The sequence below is a fragment of the Trifolium pratense genome, linkage group LG7, assembly GCF_020283565.1.
Source record: "Trifolium pratense cultivar HEN17-A07 linkage group LG7, ARS_RC_1.1, whole genome shotgun sequence".
Lineage (NCBI taxonomy): Eukaryota > Viridiplantae > Streptophyta > Magnoliopsida > Fabales > Fabaceae > Trifolium > Trifolium pratense.
In genome coordinates this window covers 57,285,460-57,301,089 of record NC_060065.1, presented here as the reverse complement: position 1 = coordinate 57,301,089, position 15,630 = coordinate 57,285,460, and the positions used below count along the sequence as shown (strand labels likewise).

The 15,630-nt window shown below is 31.7% G+C and overlaps 1 protein-coding gene and 2 long non-coding RNA genes across 5 annotated transcripts; 2 read left to right on the top strand and 1 right to left on the bottom strand.

Annotated features, from left to right (window-relative positions):
- The first annotated feature begins 1,408 nt into the window (after positions 1–1,408).
- Positions 1,409–3,243, top strand: LOC123897168 (F-box/kelch-repeat protein At1g80440). Its single transcript, XM_045947690.1, has one exon. The coding sequence runs from the start codon at positions 2,073–2,075 to the stop codon at positions 3,171–3,173; it is 1,101 nt and encodes a 366-aa protein (XP_045803646.1). The 5' UTR covers positions 1,409–2,072; the 3' UTR covers positions 3,174–3,243.
- Positions 3,244–6,002: 2,759 nt separating this feature from the next.
- On the top strand, positions 6,003–8,328 carry LOC123897166. 3 transcript variants are annotated; one of them, XR_006804844.1, is made up of 3 exons: positions 6,003–6,284; positions 6,801–6,893; positions 8,151–8,328. It is a non-coding gene; the product is annotated as an uncharacterized LOC123897166 (long non-coding RNA). The 3 variants fall into 3 exon arrangements; XR_006804845.1 differs by having other exon boundaries at positions 6,801–7,977; XR_006804843.1 differs by having other exon boundaries at positions 6,801–8,328.
- Positions 8,329–9,884: 1,556 nt separating this feature from the next.
- LOC123897165 lies at positions 9,885–12,141 on the bottom strand. The gene is made up of 2 exons (XR_006804842.1): positions 11,750–12,141; positions 9,885–10,313 (listed from the first exon to the last, which is right to left on the bottom strand). It is a non-coding gene; the product is annotated as an uncharacterized LOC123897165 (long non-coding RNA).
- Positions 12,142–15,630: the final 3,489 nt, after the last annotated feature.

Here is a 15,630-nt window from a genome sequence, read left to right as displayed (position 1 = left end):
TAAAGCTGACTATGAGAGAGTGGCATTTAAATGTACATTTTTTGTAATTTTATGCAGAAAATGATGGAATGGGCAATGGGCGGTGGGAGAGAATCAAACAATCTTGTTGATAAGCCTATTACTTGTATTGAAGTTACTTAAACAAGGATTAATACAACGATTCACACTATATGTAATTAATCCATAGACCCACAATAAAGTCAATATCCAATTACGTATGGTTGAAGAAGAAACATCAATTATTGTAATAACGTAGTACTAACACCCCTCTTATCTTAAAATACTCTGTATTTTTCTTAGTTAAGATTTTACAAGTATAATTACCGATTATTAGTTGATGTAATAGTGATTGACATTGGACTTGATTAATCTCTCGCAATAGTGATGGAGAGACAGTAAAAATTACTTGAGGTTAGAATAGATCCTCAAGTTAGATTAAACAGTCAAATGAACAAAGTGTTGGTGAGAAAAAAAATTAGTATCATTAGGTAACAAATATTTGAGGTCTGTTAGCGAGTCGGTACATCAATTAACCTCAAGAATTGTGATGTATATGAAGACCGGAGTTCTCGGCCAGAATGGTGGAGAAGAGGTTGGAGAAAGATAATTGGAGTTGAGTTCCGATTACTAATATTAATCACGATTGGATAATTCATTTTAAAAACGATATTTTCAATATTCTTAAGGTTCTTTGATCTGCAAAATATAAATACTGGATAAAATAGTACAAGATAGTACAAGACAGAACAACACAGTACAAACATTTAAGGTATTGAACAAACTTTGTGTTGTACGATGTTTAGTGGACAAAAGGTTATTTTGGTATTTTAGACAACTTATGCTGAGGACAAAAAGTTCTCCTGTGATTTTATTGTCTCTTGGCCCCCAATTTGTCCATTACCAGAAAAGTTTTAAAATCAAACACAATACAATAGAAGTTATCCAGTCCAGTTCATTATTTTTTAGCAGATCAAACGCACTTTTAGAGTGTGTTCTTTATAAATAAATATATGTAGGATAATTATACTTGAATGAAAGGTAAACGGACAACAAGTTGCGGCATTAATTATGTTTGAATGACAAAATCAATCCTATTAAATACTATATATCTAGAGATTGAGGAGACACCAGATTGCTATGCATGATTCTTTGAACTACTATTTTTAAAATATTCTCAACATCTGATACTAGGAAACCAAATATATCAAATAATATAAATAATATAAATATATGTTGATTGTTAGAACACGTTCTCTCATGATTATAAGTAGTGTAACTTTTTATTTGAACTTTAAAAAAATCGCATTAACAAATAAATAATGAACTTAAAAATAATTTTTTTTATGTGATAATAGCAACAAGAAGTTTTGTATATAGGTTTAATATTTTATTTGAAGAAGTTAAAGTTAAAGGCCAACAGTATTAGATTCTCCCAACCCAAAACCCAATCAATGGTCACCATCCAATGCACCAAAAAATACATTTCTTTTCTCCTAAGTCACAACCTCTCTTTTAATGTTCACTTGTCTCTTCTGTCTTTCTTTGCCCATTGCCGGTTCTCAAAAACCTTCTAGAACACCTACATTATTTCTTTATATTTTTTGTGTCCATAATTATCAATCTAAAGTTGAAACTTATCTCAAACTCCATCTGATTCACCCAAAAAAAAAACCCTGAAATTCCATGTCACTTGACATGTGCATGTGCCTCCTATAAAATCCAAACTATGTAGTGTACAGCTTTATCTTCACATCCAATTAAATGCCATTAAATTATTCACATACGCTCTCTTATTTATATCTCTAACTTAAAATTTTCCTTCTCATTCATTTTCCTCAAATATACCTCGAAAACATAAAAAAAACCTTGTTCTGTTTCAAACTCTCTGTTCCTTAAAAACCTCAATAACCCACACTTTGAATCCTCAAAAAGTTAACACCCCTTCAATCAAGTTTCAAACTTTCTTTAATTTCAATCACTTTCAATTCGTGGGTCTTTAGCAAAACAGTAAAATACTGATTCTGTTATTCATTTTCAAAGTGCTCTGTTTTGCTCTGTTCTGTTCTGCTACGATGGAGTTGATTTCAGGTTTACCAGAAGACATAGCACGAGACTGTTTGATTCGTATTTCATACCAGCAGTTTCCGGTGGTAGCCTCCGTGAGCAAAGGGTGGAACACGGAGATTCAGTTGCCGGAGTTTCACCGTGTAAGGAAGAGTACCGGACATGCTCAGAAAATCCTTGTCACGGTTCAGTCTGAATTTGATTCAGAAAAATGTAAAACCGGTTCACTCGTTAAGGCTATGACTATGACGAACCCGGTTTATAAATTGAACGTATTAGAAACTGAAACGGGTATTTGGAGCGAGTTACCAATGGGACCCGAATTAAGGGATGGGTTACCCTTATTTTGTCAGATAGCGGGTGTCGGGTATGATCTAGTTGTTATGGGTGGGTGGGCCCCAGATTCATGGAAAGCATCAAATTCGGTGTTTATCTATAATTTTTTATCTGCTAAGTGGCGTCGCGGGGCTGACATGCCTGGTGGGCCTCGCACATTTTTCTCCTGCGTGTCAGATCATCAACGTATGATCTATGTCGTAGGAGGACACGATGAGGAGAAAAATGCATTGAGGTCAGCTTTTGCTTATGATGTGGCAAATGACGTGTGGATACAACTTCCTGACATGGCGAGGGAGCGTGATGAATGCAAAGTTGTGTTTTGTCGTGGTGTTAGTGGCTATGGCATGATTAGGGTGGTCGGTGGATATTGTACTGAGATGCAAGGACGATTTGAAAGGAGTGCAGAGGAGTTCGATGTTGCCACGTGGAAGTGGGGTCCATTGAAGGAGGAGTTTTTGGATGAGTCTACGTGTCCGAGGACTTGTGTCGATGGTTGTGATGTGGAGGGGATAATGTACATGTGTAAGGGTGATGACGTGGTGTCATTCAAAGGTGACACGTGGCAAGTAGTGGCCAAGGTGCCTAGGGAGATAAGGAATGTTGCATGTATGGCAGCTTGGGAAGAGGCATTGTTGTTGATTGGGTCTAGTGGGTTTGGGGAACCATATATGAGCTTTGTGTTGGGCCTAAAGAGTGGTGTTTGGACTAAACTTGAGAGCCCAGAAAACTACACTGGCCATGTTCAGTCTGGTTGCCTTTTGGAGATTTAGGAATTTAGTTTTGTTAAATTATGTTAAATTGTATATTTTTATGTAAATATATGAAGCAACAATTTTGTTATCTTTGGTTAAGCCACTTAGTCCTAAAATTCTATGAACAAGTTGTGAGTGTATGTGTCAGAGTTTCATATAGTAAAGCTTGCAAAGTTGCAATGTTTTGCAATATTTTATTTACTGGACAAGTAAAGTGTTGGAAAAAAAGTTCCACTAATTCTTGAGATTGAGACATAAAGTGTGACAAAGAATCAAGATAAGAATTAATCATTCATATCTTTGGACATATTCAATTTGTTTCTCATAGACTAATTGTAGTCAAATCGGCTATAGTAAATTATTTAAAGGTTATGAAATTGTATTGTATCAATGTAAAAGATTCTTTCATATTTTACATTGCAAATAATTTTATTAGGTTGAGTTATTAGACCTAACAAATATTTTAAGATGATATAAGAATTTATCTATTGAGTCAGATGTTATTAGTTCATTTATCATTTATATTTACGCATTGAATCCAACAGTATATGTTTAAGAGTTTCTCATTTGGATAAAAACACATTAAAAATATGTTAAATAACTCACTTTATAAGCCCATTTTTTAAGTTCTGTCCAACCAAAATTCTAGGCAATCTACTTGGGCATGCAAGTACTATTTATATATCAACACACTGTACATATATTATTTTTATGGCAATAATTGTTTGGCAAAATAAAAAGTAAAATAAATTTGAAGGCAATAATTATTTAACACTAATTGCTTTCTACTTTCTAGATAGAGTTAACATAGACTCGTAGAGATAAAATTGAGGAGGGATTTGATCATGTTATTGTCGTTGAATATTGTATATCTTCACAATAGTATGATGATTTTTTATCCATTTTGTCATTTTCCTTCAAGACACTTGACTTAGACTTAAGTAATAAAACATGAGTTGATGTCAATGTTATCCTAATTCCTAAGGCAGGAGACCTCTACAGTGACTTTTGGTACTACACCTCTTGTTCTTATAAAAAAAAAAAGTCTAATATTCAAAATTCGAATGCTAAATAAGTAAAATCTGATCAAAAGTGATTAAAGGCACTAAATTATACTATAAAATTACGATATGTCTATACATTTGATGTTCGATTGTTAAAATTCTTTTTCCCATTTTTTTGTTAGTCCAATTAGGTGATATTGAATTGCCGGATTGATAAAATTCGAAATCTTCAGTCAAAATCGGTAGTTTTAATCAAACTTCTTGACCTTTCATTAAAACTAGTTTTTCCAGCGAGAATGTTAATACGATCTGTCTATACATCCGAAGTCCGATGGTCAAAAAAAAAATTCTCATTTGTTTGTTAGTCAAATTAGGTGATATTGAACGGTCGGATTGAAAAAATAAAAAATTCAAAATCTTCAGTCAAAATTGATAGTTTTAGTCAAACTTCTCGAACCTTTCATTAAAACTAGCTTTCCAGTAAGACTGTTATTACGGTCTTTTTATACATCCGCAGTCCGGTGATCAAAATTCTTTTTCTCATTTGTTTGTTAGTCCAAAATTCTTTTACAATGAGCTGAGAATCGAACACAGGACTACCTAAACCCCTCACCACTAGACCAAATCTAGTGGCTTAAATTAGTTTAGAATTTATCTAAAGAAAAATGATCAATCATTAGTTGGTCTAGTGGTGATTGACGCTAGACTTGGTATGAAATACCACAGTTTAATCCTCGCAACAACGATCTAGATGATGATGAAACCACTTAATGGCAGAACTGATCCACCTAACCAAATTAGACGGTTTAGTGAGTCGGATACTGACGGTGAAAAAAAAAAGTAAAATTAATTTAGAACTTTTGGAGATCAATCTAAGGGCATCTCCGATGGTAATACTAATTTGGGTATCATACATTACTAATAAGTGATCCTTACAATGTCACGTAAATTTATACAACTCATACATATTTTGTTCAAATGGTGATAATACTTTAGGTATCATACATTAATAACGGGTAGTCCCTTCTATATTAATGTTTTTAACTTTGTCTTAATTAAAAAGGTAATATTAAATCGATGATACAATACCTTAAATAAGGTATAATATCATCGATTTTGATATTCTCTATGGCACGTCATGAAACTTCAAAGATAAAAATAAATAACGTACGAATCGTTAGTCTATGAAACTCGCTATGATACCCTAATAAAAAATATTTAAATTTTATTTATTTCTCTATTTATTTTGTTTCCACGTGGTATTTTTAATCCACCTTGAGTTTAATTATCATAATTTTTATTTTTTAATTATCATAATTTTAAAAATTTGTAAAAAAAAAAAATCATTCGTGTAACCAAAAATTTGTAAAAAAAAAAATTCATTTATTGTATTAGAAAACATAAATCTTCTTCCCAAATCCAGATCTGGGTTGTTTCATATCAAGACGAAGAACACGAAATTGAACTATGGATTTAAAAAAAAAGAAAAAGAAAATGTGCGTCAAACAGAATGATCGAAGTGATAATCAGAAAGGAGAAAGATATGACTAGAAACACATAGATCCAAATCTCAAAATCGAAATCGTCGGCGACAAGAAAATGGTCGATGAAGCAAGACAATCTGGATTGGTACCGATGAGGCAACGCATGGAAATAGATGGAAAAACTGGATAAACTGGAAGATTGCTAATGAAAACTATGGATAAAACTATAGTTTGCTAATGTTGAGGATGATGCACATCTAAGAGAGAGAAAACTGAGTCTGGAGAGAGATGAGCGATGGGGAAGAGAGAGTTGAGTTAGTAATAAAATAAAATAAAAATTGAGTTATAAGTTAAAATCGGCAAAAGTTAATATCCATAAGGATATTTTTATGCACAGTGCATAAGCTGGTGACAGCCATCCGATGGTGATTTTTTTATGACACGTGTATGGATCTGAAGGTCTCACATCTGACCCTGAGTCACACAGGATCACAGTCTCAAGCTCTCTCAAGGTCTTACCATCGCGATTCTCTCTGAATCTCGCCGTCTCGCCGTCTCGCCGTCGTCTTCTCCCTTCGTAATCTCGCCGTAATCTCGCCGTCATTCGCCGTCGTTCGCTGTAATCTCGCCGTAATCAAATGGTACTAGATTCCTCCTTTTTCCAAACCGCAATTCTTCGTTTCTTCGGTTTTCTTACTTGCAAATTCAATTTATATAGATTAATCAATTATCAGGATTCATAATTAACCTAATTCAATCTGCTGTTTGTTGAAATAATTAACATTGATTTCATTGATTTTGTGTATTATACTGTAATTTGATGATGCAAAACTTTTCAGAATCTTATGCGAGTTCCCAAATTCAGTTCCACATTGAAAATTTTGGTATTCTGATAAGCTAAAGATGTGTAAACCTTCACCAATAAGAAAATGTGGTACATGATAAGCTAGCTACGTGCTTAATTAGGAAAAACCTTATGACTTGAGAGTGATTTTCCACAATTTGAATAGTGCTTTATTTTGTCTTGTGGTGTTTGAAACTTTTGCAGTTTATATTATTGAGTTCTTGATAATGTTATATTTGATTTTTAATAAGTGTGGCCTGAAACTTGAAACTTCAAAGTGAAACTTGATAGTGTTTGAATTTGTTTAATTTAGGATTGATGCATTAATTGGAGGTGGGTTACGTGAAGGACAATTAACTGAACTTGGAAGTAGAAATACTCACTGTTTGAATCTGGAAAGACACATGTAAGAGCTCACTTATTTTCCATAAAATTCATATCATGTGTAGGAGTGTTAATGTGTTGTAGCATGTTTGTGAAATCTGAAATCTTGACACAAAATTATGAATTGACCAGCAGTAATTCAAAAGAAGCCCCTTGTGTTGTAGCATGTGTATATAAGCAATATCCTTATATATCTATTGAAGGTGCATTCATATCTAATGATTCAAAAATGATCTGAATCAATACTAGGAAAAAGTAGGAAGAATGTGAATTATTAAGTTCCATTAAATCCCAGCCATAAACTATAACATGTGCATCACAGCAACAAAAGATCACCAAAGTAACAACAATGAAAATAGTTCTGTAAGCTTGGAAAACATTCTTTGACCATATCCTTTAAATGCCAAATAGAAAATATTACTAGAGGATTCACAATTGCATACTGTGTTCATACAAGTCAACAAGATTCTTATATAATTTCTTATACTTTGGATGTCTCGACCCCCATCACATGAGAATTGAGAATATTGATCTATCGTTGCAATTCCCGATCCCAAAAATAAATAAAAACCTAAGGAATCAAACACAGGTCCCTGCCACCATTATACAGATGTCTTATATAACTAGTTTTACATAACCAGTTTTTTGCTGAAAAAGATTCTGAAAATATTTACAAAAACTGTGCCAGATCCTTGCTTCAATAATGCAACAGACATACTTTCTTAATTGTATCAGATATCCTGCCTAGTAGCTCTTCAAGATAATTTGTTTATTGAATGACTATGTAGTTCTTCTGTCTCTTCTATCAAAATTTTACTATGTTAGTTTTAAATCTCAAGCAGAAAAACCAAATGGTAATCAAGGTGGTTCAAATTATATATAAGGCTCACACAAATAAACTCTATCACCTCATTTCAGCCACTCAATTTAAAGTTCAATCTTGCCTTTGCCTTTGGAAATTGGCTCAATGTAAAATTTAGTTTATTTACTTCAATCAAAAGGAAAGAAATCATTTGCTCATTATCCTTAATGTTTTTTTGTTTTACTATATATAGACTGGAAAGTTGCTTATGAAGTATTTACTGTTTATTGTCCAAGTCAAGTAGGTCAGCAACAGATTGAAACCATTAATATTGGTAAATGGTTTCAGTGTATTACTTACTGAAACCATAAAACCATACTTATGGTTTCAATGTTATATTTCTCTTTTTTTAGGCTTTTATATAGTGAATGTGTTCTTGATTTTGATTTTTATTGATTCGATTGTGTTTTTGTATAGGTTTTGGTTCAATTGTGTTTTAAATGGATTTAACGTCCACTTCATCTGAAATTGGTGATATTCATTCGACTGAAGCATCTGAATGGTGCTGATGTATTGAAAAAAAAGACCCACTTACTGAACTTTTTGCAGACTACTACTTATGATATCTTTGAAGAGTCTTGGTTTTTCTTCTTCAGCTCAAGTCAAACTGTATAGATCATACTGGTTCAATAAGATAGGGGTGATGGTAGTGCTTGGTTATTGATCACATTTGTTCTATAGTTTAAGGCGAAAATGGAAATGCATTTGTGAATAAGTGTGTACTATAAGTTGTGAATAATGGTTTGAATATTCAGGATTTAAAAAATCTATTTTACTCTCATAGTCAATATTAATGGGTTCACAACACTGAAACCATTTAACAAGACTAATGGTTTCAGTGTATAACATGTTGAAACCATTTTACAAGAGTAATGGTTTTAGTGTACAATTTTTATTCAAAGTCATTTAACAATAATAATGTTATACTACATTCACTTATTAATGATTTTACCTTCATAGTCAATATTAATGGATTTTAAAAATCTATTTTACCCTCATAGTCAATATTAATGGGTTAACAAAACTGAAACCATTTAACAAGACTAATGGTTTCAGTGTATAACATATTGAAACCTTTTAACAAAACTAATGGTTTCAGTGTATAACATTAGTCAATGAATTATAAATATACTAGTAACTACTACTATTGATATGGACTAAGCAGTGTATAATTTTTCAAGTCAAGAATTGCGAGAATTTGTGTCATGTTTCTTTTACTTGTCTAGTTCTTTATGAATTATCTTTTGGTGTGAAAGGTAAAAAGATTTAGGCTTTTTTATAGTTAAGACTTAAGATGAAAAAAACGGGAGTGACTTTGAGAGATGAGAGGAAAGATATAGGGGAATTTCGTATTTTGTTTGAAAGAAAATTATTAAAGGAGGGAGGAGGAGAATGTTTGTAATCAATATTTTTTTTTGTTACCCTCATAGTCAATATTAATGGGTTAACAACACTGAAACCATTTAACAAGACTAATGGTTTCAGTGTATAACATGTTGAAACCATTTAACAATAGTAATGGTTTCAGTGTATAATCTTTATTTAAAATCATTTAACAATAATAATGTTCTATTACATTCACTTATAAATGCCAATATTAAGGATTTGAAAAATCTATTTTACCCACATAGTCAATATTAATGGGTTCACAACACTGAAACCATTTAACAAGACTAATGGTTTCGGTGTATAACATATTGAAACCATTTAACAAGACTAATGGTTTCAGTGTATAACATTAGTCAATGGATTATAAATATACTAGTAACTACTACTATTGATATGGACTAAGCAGTGTATAATTTTTCAAGTCAAGAATTGCGAGAATTAGTGTCATGTTTCTTTTACTTGTCTAGTTCTTTATGAATTATCTTTTGGTGTGAAAGGTAAAAAGATTTAGGCTTTTTTATAGTTAAGACTTAAGATGAAAAAAACGGGAGTGACTTTGAGAGATGAGAGGAAAGATATGGGGAATTTCGTATTTTGTTTGAAAGAAAATTATTAAAGGAGAGAGGAGGAGAATGTTTATGATCAATAATTTTTTTTTTTTACCCTCATAGTCAATATTAATGGGTTAACAACACTGAAACCATTTAACAAGACTAATGGTTTCAGTGTATAACATGTTGAAACCATTTAACAAGAGTAATGGTTTCAGTGTATAATCTTTATATAAAATCATTTAACAATAATAATGTTCTATTACAAAACCATTAGACAAGTATTTTGGTTTCTCATAGAAGACTATCAAGCAAGTATATACAATCAAGTAAAGTAGCAATTGTAACAAAAAAAAACAAAGTAGCAATCCTTTTTAATCTTTCAATATTCCACTAGTATCATAGTATAAGGGAAACTAAAGTAGTAATCAATTTTATACTTTCAATTGAAAGATAGCAAAATTTGCTATCAAATTTGAAGCCTCGACATAGCATAGAATGCTGCATTTTCTTTAATCATTGTTTCTGCAAAGTGTTTTGGTTCTTCTTTTCTTGTGCTTTCTTCGATCTCTAAGTAGAAAGTCAATGCCTTATTAATCAATGTTTCATCAATAGGCTCTCCTGCTCGTTGCCAATCAATCTGTGCCAGTAAATGAAAAGAAATCCATTATAGAGGAAAATCAAATGAGGCAGCGTGTTTTTGACAAAAATAAACAGAGCTTTCCCAAGAGTCAAACGTAGTCTATTACTTAAAAAAATGTATGTATATAATACATGTATATGATCCTTGATATGTAGCTCTTCGAGGAGCAGCAACATTAAAAGCAAGAGCTCTAAAGGAAGTATGGAATATTGCTGCAGTAACACCACTAGAGAAAGGAATGGGGGGTATGACAGTATGTGGAAAAGCTAATAACATAAACAACAACACCAGTGACAGTGGAGAAATTGTGAATGGAGATAATTTTTCAGGTTCCGGCATCCAAGAGCTACTTGCTAAGGGCAGTGAATTACTCAAACGGACTCGCAACGGTATCATTATCGTTATTATCAATTACAACTTAAGTTATTAAAACTGACTCATAATATAGTTTGAAAAAACAAGTAAAATTCATTTGGTTGTAATTGCAGGTGATCTGCATTGGAAAATAGTTTCTGTTTACATACATAGAACAGGACAAGTAATGCTGAAAATGAAAAGCAAACTTGTTGCAGGAGCTATTACTACCAAAAAGAACAAGAGTAAGTAACAAACAGCTTCACAACTTAATTTATTTTTACTTTTTACAAGTACTAAACTACTAAGAACCAAGGTACATAAGTCAAATAATGTTGGACTCATGAATATGCAGATGTTGAACTCAATTCTCTCAACTGAATTTGCCAGCTCCCACTCTTACCTTTCTAATTTCAAGGTACATCTACCATATGCAAACTCAACTAACTAATACATTTCAGACACAATGCTTTCCAAAACCTTTCCTACCTATAAAGGTTTATAAAGAAAAGTAACGAGCTTAGATTAAGAGTGTGAAAAATCTTTACACATTACACTGTCAACACACATGCATTAAATCCTAACTATAATATAACGACAAGACTGTAAATCTTAATTTCAGCAATACTGAGAACAATCTATCTCAGCATAACAGGCTGGAGCCAAATGCACTCTTGCAAAATCCAACACTAAAAATTCATCAACCAATCTATCAATGTACCAACACTTGTGGAATTACTAAGTTTCAAAACTCATATTAGATTGATAGCCCGTATCCATGCCGGTTCCAATTTGGATGCAAGTTTCATATTTTTTTTTCTCTACAAATTGCATCTAATTTCTAGACAGCCACACTGTTCATATTACCAAAATCTGTCAAACGTTCCTACTTTCTGCTTTGCAGCAAGGCAGTCCAAAAAACATACAAGAAAAAATTAGGAAATTAGGAAACCTAATTCCCAAAATATAATTAGGAAACCATTTAGTACATCCAATGGTTTTAATCTTGTGAAATTAGAAAATAATCAAACCAAAATAAAACCTAATTCCCAAAATCGAAGTAAAAATCTAGCTCTAACCTGTTTTCTTTTCACCATTTTGTGTTTGGTTCGTTCAAATGATGGTGACAGTGAAGATGTGAAATGTGATGAACTGATGATGAACGGCGGCGACGTTGAAGATGGAAGGCGTTAATGGCGACGACGACGGTGATGATGTTGAGTTTTGATTTCCGGCAAGGGTGATGATGATGTCGACGGTGATGACAGTTATGATGTTGATGACAGTTATGATGTTGATGATGATGAAAATCGTTTAACCGTTGCAATTAATGAGATGTGTGTAGTTTGGAGAGGGCTGGAGTTGGGCCGTTTGGAGATGGGTTTTGGAATGGGGGGTGTATGACGAAGGAGGGGGTGTACGAAGGAGACTTATGCACCGTGCATAAGTATGACTTATGCACAGTAACCGGACCCGTTAAAATCATGTGTGGAGGGCTCACGATATTATGGTGGATTAAAAATTAATCTAAAGCTTGTTATTCCTTGTCCATCATAGACCATATGTTAGACAGGTCCATGTTAGAATTAGTCTGGATTCTACTCTCTTTAATGCGGTAGAAAAATAATCTGATTATATTTTTTTTAGAAAGGATATTTCTCCGGATTCTTTTGGTTTTTTTTTTTTCGAAACAATCCTAATACCTTTATGATTGAATATAATATTTGAAAAAGATTTGCCAGATTCTTTATAAAATAAATTACTTCTATTATTGGATATATTTGAATATTTTTTAACACAATCTTCTCACAATATTGTCTTTCAAAATATGGCAAGATAAATATATATATATATATATATATACACGACAAGACAATTCAAGGGTAAGACAATTGAGTAGTGGCAAGACAAAACAAGATTTTTCGTTTTGAAAAAATAGAAGATGTCAGGGAAGAGACCTCTTTGTTCAACAAAAGAAACAACGAACACATCAAATGGTGGTGAACAAAGATTTAAGGGTGGTAAATTTGAATTGAAATTTAGTTTGAATGTGACTTCGCATGATTTAAGGGTTTGTTTTGTATGTAAGAAAAACATGGATGATAAAACTATCTACATGTACAGGTACGAGTTAATTATTGAATTTTATTTAGTTAGAATTATTATTATTTGAGTGATTTATTAGTTGATTGCAATCGTTATTTGTTTCCACTTTTTTTTTTAACGACAAATATATTATTATTGAAAATTTTTTATTCCTGAGCTTGAACCCGTGTTTTTCGGGTGAGAGCCGAATATCCTGACCAACTAGACTACAACGATTTGTTCTTTCCATTCTTTATTCTTGTTAGTTTGAACAAAATTTGAATTCGCAATATCATGCATCTTATTTTCCTCAATTCCTTCTAGGCACCTTTTGATTTAATTATTATTAACTCTGTCACCCAATTCTAGTCAATGTTTTTTTTTATTTTTAAATTTAGTGATTACATTATATAGTCAATGTAGGGTAAAAGTTCAATTCTTATTTTACAATGGTATCCATTCAATTTACTTTATTTTATTTATGAATGCGAGTAAATATTATGTTGTTGATGTGAAAACAAATGAACAACACAAGACGTAATAAGTTAGTTTTGAATTTTTGGTGCTTCACTTATAAAGTAAAATATTTTTAAATAATTAGAAATCCAATTGAACTTTTATTTTTATTAGGGACCAATTTTTAAGATTAATTTTGGTTTGTGGCGTTTCATAATTCATTTGCTAAAAATGTAATATTGTAAAATAATTAGAGCTCACACTTTTTTTTTTGTTGACAAATACGCTTTACTCAAAATATTTAACACACCTTTTGTTGAAATATTTATTTTAATTTTTTGTTCGTTTCAGGAGCAATGGTTTCTGCTCAGAGCGATGTCGTACACTACAGATGTACTATGATGATGAAGTAATAAAGGAGTCTATGGGAAAGAAGAGGACAGATATCTCAACCTCATCGAAATCTCAAAAATCATCAAACATGTTTTATTTATGATACCTCAATCTTTGCTTCGTCAACTTTAGTTTTGCATTTTATTTTATTTTCTATTTGAGGGAGGAATACTATTATTATTTATTCAGGAAAAAATATTAGACTCTATATTTTTCAATGGAGATTTAATTTCGGTCTTTTCTAAAATATTTGTTTATTTAATTTTTGCTTGTATAACTAGAAAAATAATACTTACGCATATTTTTTTTATTTTTGCCTTAACTAAAAATTTGGTTCCTTACGTTTATTTTATGTTTCGATTTGGCCCCTTACATCTAAAAAATATCAATTTAGTCTTTTACGTTTTCATTGTTTGCATTAGTTAGTACTTTCCGTCAATTTTATCACATGTGGCAGACGGTTTGTATATGTGGACAGACAGTTTGTATGTGTGATCAGACACGTTGACACTTTGATACTTTGACACATGTATAGTTCAAACGTTGTTAGTTGAAAAACTAACGAAAAGGAGTAACTAATGCAAATAGTAAAAACTTAAGAGACCAAACTTTTCAATTATACAATTTTATTTTGTACGATTTTGACCTTGGACAGTTAGCCTTTTTTATTTCGTAGATTACCCTTGAACGTGTGTAGTTTATCCAACCGACATGAGTAAATCTAGTTTTACTTAACTCTGACTGACTTTAACACTCTTTCTAAACATTACCAATCCAAAAGTTAGATTGTAATAAATAAAAACGAATTGGGGACCGAGGAATTGTATTTCACACTTACGATTATCAGAATCAAAGAACTCACTTTATATAATTACAGAATCAACGAATTGACGGATCCTAATTCAAGTATTTTTTTACTAAAAAAATGGATTAATCCTAATTCAACTATTTTTTTTACTAAAAAAAGAAAGTAATTTTTTACTTAATAATTAGTCGCTCCGGACACAATTATAAGCAAAAAACCACTTTTTAGGTTCATTGAAAAAGTAATGTATCTAGTAAATAATATAGACCGGATACATTATTTTTTCAATTAATCTAAAAAGTGGTTTTTTTTGCTTATAATTGTGTCCGGAGGAAGTAAGTAAAATTATTTAAGTCATTAAGTTCGCGCCAATAATCTATGAAGCACGGACGCGGCGAAACAACACGGATACGACGACACAAATACAGGACAACAACACTGCTACATATTCATAAAAGATATAAATTTAATCAATATATATATATATATATATATATATATATATATATATATATATATATATATATATATATATATATATATATATATAGTTAGGATCTATTGACACTAGGTGTCAAACTTTATTTTGAACACCAAATCTAATCCATCCATTTAAGTTAATCCAAAGGTCTTAAATCATTCACTTACTAAACTCACATGATATCCTTTATGTGATTTGCTCCTTAATTAATTTGTTACCGAAAAATCCGATGACCATATCCCTTCCTTTGTTTTTTTCTTGAACAATATCTCTTAACGATGCTTATGAATCTCTTGTTTTGATCATCATCACAAGTCACAACTACCACATATCAAATATTGGAATCTTGTACCGATAATAATTCATATAGTCATTTTTTTGGTTCGATCGATTGCTAGTTTTATTTTTCATTCCTTTGTGGAAGCAATTTGGAAGAATCCAGCTTTTTACTAGCTTTCTTGATTTAAGAAAAAAATATCGATCATCAGTCCACTTTCTTAAGGTTCAGTCCACTAATCTGGTAACAAAAAAAGAAAGAAAGAAAGAATCATGTATGGTAGTTTTACATGCTGCACCTCTGTCTTTGCAAATTTATCCTAAAAGGTAGCAAGCATTTAATCTCAGCCATCCAAATAAATTTATATTATATCCATGATAATCAAATGCATTGGTCCAAGATGGACAAAAAGAGTTGTTGGTCCAAATTAAACGGAACCCATTTATCAATATACATTTCGTCT